Source organism: Arachis hypogaea, chromosome 5, assembly GCF_003086295.3.
Source record: "Arachis hypogaea cultivar Tifrunner chromosome 5, arahy.Tifrunner.gnm2.J5K5, whole genome shotgun sequence".
Classification (NCBI taxonomy): Eukaryota; Viridiplantae; Streptophyta; class Magnoliopsida; order Fabales; family Fabaceae; genus Arachis; species Arachis hypogaea.
The window spans coordinates 9,904,905-9,912,470 of NC_092040.1; the positions used below are offsets into that span (position 1 = coordinate 9,904,905).

The 7,566-nt window shown below is 31.0% G+C and overlaps 1 protein-coding gene and 1 long non-coding RNA gene across 2 annotated transcripts; both read left to right on the forward strand.

Annotated features, from left to right (window-relative positions):
• Nucleotides 1-440: 440 nt before the first annotated feature.
• Nucleotides 441-1,096, forward strand: LOC140173310 (uncharacterized). The gene is made up of 2 exons (XR_011861891.1): nt 441-599; nt 738-1,096. It is a non-coding gene; the product is annotated as an uncharacterized lncRNA (long non-coding RNA).
• A 3,123-nt stretch (nt 1,097-4,219) lies between these two features.
• Nucleotides 4,220-6,153, forward strand: LOC112800666 (UDP-glycosyltransferase 72E1). The gene has a single exon (XM_025843020.3). It carries the CDS (start codon nt 4,383-4,385, stop codon nt 5,859-5,861), a length of 1,479 nt encoding a protein of 492 aa, XP_025698805.1. The 5' UTR covers nt 4,220-4,382; the 3' UTR covers nt 5,862-6,153.
• The last annotated feature ends 1,413 nt before the right edge of the window (nt 6,154-7,566 follow it).

The following is a 7,566-nucleotide window of genomic DNA, read 5'->3' on the forward strand; positions in this document are numbered from 1 at the left end:
TAATTTTAAGTATAAAATAATATTTAATTTAATTATTTTACAAATTTTTATAGTTTTATCGAAATTTTAATTAAGTGTTTATATTTATTTTTTGTTAATTGAATTTTTATATCATTTAATTTTTTTAATTCATTTCTTACAATTACAAAAATGTTTAAAATAATAGAATTTTATGTTAAAAAAAAATATTCTAAAATTAAGGATACAAAACCTAATTAAAGGCATTTTAATATTTTTTAAATTAAAAAAATATAAATAAATAATTTTTAATAAACTAATTTTAAATCATTATATTTAATAATTAATAATTTTATATTTTTAAAAAAAATTAAATAATTATTAATTAATATAAAATATAATTTAAAAATATTTGTTGGCTAAATTTTTATTGATTACCTGGCGAGGTTAATTCCAAAAACATCCTTGTTTTTTCTTCGCTCTCAGAAAGTCCAAACCCTTTTCGTTTTTTGTTGAGGTCTGCTGGGGTTTCAACTGACCTAGGCCTCCGTCGATCACCTCGCCACTCACCTCGTTGAAGCGTATTCTCTGCTGTCAAAGGCACTGTGTTGTCGGAGGTACCTAGTCGTTGCTGCTCGAAGGTATGTACTGTGCTATCTTCTCCTCATTGTTGTTATAGTGATAGGATGAATATGTTACTAAAAATGACTCCAACAATGGGGGCTTTTTAGCTGTAAAAAGGCATTTATTTGGTTTTTTTTTCTTTCTTTTTGGTGTAGTGATGTGGATTCTGATTTTACCATAGACCTATATCAAGGTGGAAATTTTCATGATACAAGGCACGGTTTAGAATATTTGGGGGGTGGTTGGTGTTGGAAAACTTGTATTTTGAGCTTGATGAATGGAGTTTGTAAGAAATAGTTAGTGAATTAAAGAGGTTACGGTACAAAGGTTATGCTAAGATTTGATACTGTGAACTAGACTATCAACTGAGGATCTTAGAGAATTAATAATTGATAGAAAGGCCATGAGAATGGGTAAGTTATTAGTGTCATAAGCATTGTTGGATATATGTTGTTGATGGATGTAAAAAAAGTAATAATGTTGAGATAACTTGAAATGATGAGGATTATGTGCATGTTTGGGCGCCATTATTTTGTTAAAAAAAGATCTTTTTTCAATGAAAAAAGATCTTTTTTTATTTTTTAACGTATTTGGCAAATTTCTAGTAGTAAAAGTAAAAGCACTAGTAAAATAAAAAAAAAAGATCTTTTTTGAGAAGCTGTAATTTACATCTTTTTTTAAAAGATTTTTTTCCTTAAAAAAAAAGATGTTTTTCATGTAATAAATAAACAAAAAAGTACTTTTATATTATTATACCCAAACATAATTGATAGATAAAAAGACTTTTTTACATGAGATATCCAAACATAAAATTACTTTTACTTCTCTATAAGATCTTTTCTTAGAAACTCACCTAAACAAGCCATATGTACCTATTAAAACTAGTGGTCTGGTAGAAGTAGAAATTGAAAGTGAATCAGAATCATCTAGTGAGGAGGATAAATTTGATAATAGTAGATTTGCTGCTGCAAATGGAGACAATGGAGGTGGATCTACTGCTGCAAATGGAGATAATGCTGCTTTTAATGTGTTAAATATCAAACTTAGCTAAATTTGTGGCTAAATGGAGAATTGCATTTTGACAAAAACGGTTTTTTTTTCCTTAATATAGACATCCAATTAACAAAGATATTTCTGGAAAGACATCCATTGAAATTTGGGCCTAAAATGGAGAGTTGTCACTATATCGTTATTATTTTCGGATAACACATATCTGCTTATTACTAGTCAAGACTCGGAGCCTTTTTGCAACTATCTTAACAACACGGGCTATACTCAGACCCAAATAGGGAAAACCAAAATGGCAGAAACTCACCTGCAGTCGACTGCAGGTGAAGTTGTTTTTGGATGGCTGACACGTGTTACTATATGGTTTAAAAAAAATTGGTTTATTTTATATAAATGGTTTATTTAAAAAAATCGGTTTGAATTGAACCAAACAGTTACTTTTATTCTCTTCTTCTTCGTTTCGCACGTAAAATTCGTTCTCTTTCAATCCTTTTTTCAGAACTAATATGAAACTTTCAATTAGGTATGTTCCTTTTATTTATATTTCTTAATCAAATTTATTATTTCAAATGTATTTCTTAATTTATGTTTTTATTCATTCCTCTGTGAATGATAAAAATTATTTAATAAATACGTACATATTTATGTCATCACACCATTTTGATGTTCAGAATCATAAATGCCAAGATAATTCGTGGCAATTTCATGTGATGGAAGACAAAAATGTAATTATGGTACAAGGTAGACTAGTTTGATAGCATGAACATTGTTGAAATTTTGACATGATCTCTTTCATATTTGTTATATGTCTCTTTAGTTGGTGATGTTATAGTTTATTGTGATGATATGATGGTAGTTTAATTGTATGAGTTAGGTCCTTTTTATTTGGTTGAATTTTTTCTATGGCTATCCTATTCTTGATGGCAATGTCAAAATAAATATTTTTATTAGTTGTTCTTTTTTTTCTCTATTTTTGAATCAATTTTATTTTAAAAAATTTATTAAAAATTTTTGTTGTAGACAAAATTAATAATATTATGTTCAATTATTTAAGGAGACCAAATTAATATTTTGATTAGATACTTTTATTTTATTGAAAATAAATTCTAATTTCATTAAAAAATAAATTCTAGTTGATAAGTAAAAACACAAAAACGTGAATGATAGTGAAATCATAATTTCTAAACAAGTAAATTATAGTCTTATTATCTTAAAAAAAATAATTTATTTATAGAATAATATTGAAAAATCAACAATAATTTGCATGAAAATAGTTTATTAGTAAAATAAAAGTTAATTGATTGATTACCATAAAATTTAATTTAACGACAAATTTGCAATTGAACATATTTTTACAACTTAATTTAAAATCTGTTTACAGCTTAATTTAAAAGCAACTGAAAATATAAGTTATGGGAAACAAAACAAAACTCATCAAGAAAATAGAAACATAGACACAAAAAAAGGACAGATAATATCATTTATGCCATTTCTATAAAAAAAACCGTGAATTTTATTTTTTTTTTCAAAATACTAAATTTTACTTTTTCAAACAATTTGTATACATATATTTGACAAAAATTAAATAAAAAAAGTTCAGATAAATTTAAAGAAAAATTGGTCAATATGAATGAAGAAAAAGAACATATCAAATTCATCTGTTAGGAATTTAGGAATAACACGTAGAAAGAATTTAAATTATTTTAAAAGTAGTTATTTGGTCTATTTAAACCGATTTTTTTAAATAAACCATTTGTATAAAATAAATTGATTTTTTTTAAACCATACAGTAATGCGTGTCAACGATCTAAAAGCAACTTCACCTGCAGTCGAGTACAGGTGAGTTTCCACCAAACCAAAAACCGGAAAATAAAAACTTGCAAAGTGTTTTTTTATTTTTGAAAGAAGAAGAAAAAGATTTTATTAAGAAAGGTATAAAGACGTTAATTAGAAAATTAGCAATCGATAATACGTATGAAAATGGTTCACCAAAAAATGAAACTTATATTAAATAAAAATTAGGCTATTAACAAATAGAAAATTTGTATAGAGGAGCCTAAGTAATTATGGATCTTTTTGTTGCTAAACTTAAGATAAACACACCTCCTTATTATTTTTACGACAATTAAACAAATTTATGTGCTAAGAATATTTCATGTAAACGATATCATGTTTATTATTAATATTTGTCTCATTTTTATTTTTTAAATTTCAAAGTATTTACATTGTTAACAATATTTAGGTAAGTACTAATATTTTTAAAAGAGCAATGCTAGGAGGCCAGTAATTTTTGTGATTGTTAGCCATCAATTAGCCATCAATGATGATTTGATGGTGTGAGATTGGTATGAGATTTCATCCAATGGCTCACCTTCCTCTGTTGATTACATGTTGGCCAAAATTCAATAAAATTGCTGGCTCCTAGACTTTTTCTTTTTAAAAATATATATAAAATACAATACATTATACATATTAAAAATATGTAAAACAGTTTATATAAATATATAAATATACATATAGGAATATATAATAATTAATTTAATAAATAATTTTTAGTATAAAATAATATTTTTGTTTAGTCAAACCAATTAAAGAGCACATTGAAACCTTTGCGGCATGTCAATGGGTGAATGGTCCATGCACTGTAGTCAAGATGGCTACCACCTTATAATATGCATCTTCCTAAAATGACCTATATTGATTACATTTATAAAAGCTTTTTATTATCGTTATTATTATTTGACAGAATACCTCTCTCTCTCTCTCTCTCTCTCTGAAGCTGCAGAGCCGCCATGGCCACAGCAAACAACGACAAGAAGCCACACGCCGCCATTCTGACCAGCCCAGGGATGGGCCACCTCATCCCGGAGGTGGAGCTTGGCAAGAGCCTCCTCACACAACACGCCTTCGACGTAACCATCTTCCTCATCACCACCGATCTCGCAACGGCTCGCTCCCAAATCCACCAACAAACCTCACATCTAAAAACTGCCCCAAACGTTGTGGAATTGCCGCAACCAGATGTTTCATCCAAACTGGGACCAGACCCTTCCCTATTGGACAGAATCGTCGTAACCATGACTGAGTCCTTACCATCTCTCCGCTCTTTCATCCTCTCCATGAAGCACCCTCCCTCTCTTCTTGTCGTTGACCTGTTCGGTACAGAAGCTATTCCCATGGCACGTGACCTCGGCATGCAACCCTTCGTCTTCTTAACCACCAGCGCCTGGTTCTCCGCTCTCACCATACACCTTTCAGCTATGGACCCCAACCAGGTGGAGAATACTCATATCAAGAACCGCGAACCGCTTCCAATCCCTGGTTGCGAACCGATTCAATTCGAAGACACACTCGAAGCTCTCTTGGACCCCCTAGGGCCCATATATGAAGGATACTCCAAGGTTTCAAAGGTAATCAATGGCTCTGATGGGATCCTGATCAACACTTGGCAAGATCTGGAGCCCTCAGCAACGAAGGCGCTGGGGGACTCTGGAATCTTGCGAAGGTTCACCAATGGACCGGTTTATCCGGTTGGACCTCTAGTGAGGACGTTAGCGGACCGTGACACGGGTAGTGTACACGTGGACAACAAGGTTATGCGGTGGCTTGACCGGCAACCGACGGAATCGGTAATCTACGTGTCGTTCGGGAGCGGAGGGACCATGTCTGAGGCTCAGATTAGGGAGCTTGCGTGGGGATTGGAGCTCAGCATGCAGAGGTTTGTTTGGGTGGTGCGGCCACCCATTGAGGGCGATGCTTCCGGCTCATATTTCGACGTCGGAATTGGGGGGGACGGGTCGCCGGAGTACTTGCCGAAGGGGTTCGTGGAGAGGACGAAGGAATTGGGATTGGTGATTCCCATGTGGGCCCCGCAGGTGGAGATTCTGGGACATGCTGCGACGGGTGGTTTTGTGACGCACTGTGGTTGGAACTCTGTGCTTGAAGCAATCTTTGGTGGGGTGGCAATGGTGGCTTGGCCGCTCTACTCGGAGCAGAAGATGAACGCTGCCATGTTGTCGAAGGAGCTCGGGGTGGCGGTGAGGGCGAGGGGTGAAGCGGAGGGTGGTGGTGTGGTTGGGAGGGATGAGATAGCAAGGGTTGTGAGAAGGGTAATGGTGGAAGAAGAAGGTGGTGCAATGAGGGCAAAGGTGAAGGAGCTGAAAGCGAGTGCAGAGAAAGCAGTGTGTGAGTTTGGAAGCTCTTATGAGTCGCTGCGTCAATTCAGAACTTACTCTCGCGCCGCTTCAGAGGCTAAAGCTCGTGGTGCTTGATCTCAAGAGTGCAAAAATATTGAGTATGGTAAAATTTTCATATAATTTAAGGTATATTTTATATTTTAATATATTTTATAAAAAATAATTAATTATTTTTCGGCCATATTATTAAGAGCAATGCTAGGGGCCAGTAATTTTTGTGATTGTTAGCCATCAATTAGCCATCAATGATGATTTGATGGTGTGAGATTGGTGTGAAATTTCATCTAATGACTCACCTTCCTCTGCTGGTTACATGCTGGCCAAAATTCAATAAAACTACTGGCCTCCTAGACTTTTCCTATTAATATATCTATCTTGCCAGTTACGTGAAAGCAATAACAAACGTGAACGTTTAATTGGAATTAGTTCAATTAGATATTTTTTAAATATTTTTTATTTAATATTTTAATTTAAAAAAATAATAAAAAAATATAGAGAGACAATAAAAATACAAAGTAAGGTAAACAATAGATATGATATGTTGGATATTCAATTTAATAGGTATGCAGATGATTATGTTGATTCTTAATTGAATGGTTATTCTTTTTGATTTGGTTTACTCATGCACAGTTAACAATGATTCAATATTTAATTCATTAGGTTTACGGATAATTATTCTAATGTTAGGGTTTAGGAGGTAATTTGGATGATGGAGTATTTTTTTATTTTATTGAATTATTTTTAGAGCTTATTATTCGCATTATTCACAAAAATTATTGTATACTTAGTAAAACCAAAAAATAAAAAATAAATAAAATTTTTGTATTTTTTGAATAACTGGTAAATAAAAATAAATATCTAAATTAATTAAAAATAATAAATTAAAAAAACGGATCAAATACTGAATTTTAAAGAATAAATAATATGAAAACTCAAGTGCAATCAACTTCACGTGAAGTTAATAGTCGAGAGCCTTTAAATAATTTGAATTATTTGACTAAATTTTTATCTAACGACTTTCAGTTATCAACTTTACATAAAGTTGACTGCATCTGAGTTTTCACCTTTTTTGAGATCTATTTAGATAAAAACATCTAAAACGTCTGTTTTAAAAATATCTTTTTATAATTAAAATTTAATACATATAATCGACTAAATTGTGCTATTTTTGTCAAAACGAGGTCAGACAATTTAATTTAATAAAAAAAATAGTGAATTAAATTTTGAATCTATCTAAATTAATATTATTTTTTATAAAAAATTACTATAATATCCTTATTATAAAAAATAATTAAAATACTCTTAATTATATATAATATTATAGTCATTTTTTATAAAAAATAATATTAATTTAGACTAATTTAAAATTTAATTTATTATTTTTTTAATTATATTTATTTATTTGACCTAATTTTAATAAAAATAATACGATTTAATTAATTATATATATTAAATTTTAAATATTAAAAAAATATTTTAGACATATTTCTCTAAATAGTCCCTATTTTTAACTGAAATATATAGTTGAAGCATAAGCATAACGATGAGTAAGCAGCGGGTAGTACGGTTCACTTTCTCTTCAAAAGTGGGACATATATGCAAAGAAATCCCAATCAATATTAAAGCTACATTAATCAAGCATGTAATAAAAACGACAACTCCCTCTAGTTTCGGCTGCTATTATAATTAGAATTAACTCTCTGTAAATTATGTTGCGCATGCCAAGTCAAATTTGGCTCCACATTGAAGTTAAAGTTATTGCCTCTGGGTGTGTTGTCTC

What these genes read in the sequence shown, in the direction of transcription:
- LOC112800666 (XM_025843020.3), top strand. Translation starts at nt 4,383, where the DNA reads ATGGCCACAGCAAACAACGACAAGAAGCCACACGCCGCCATTCTGACC.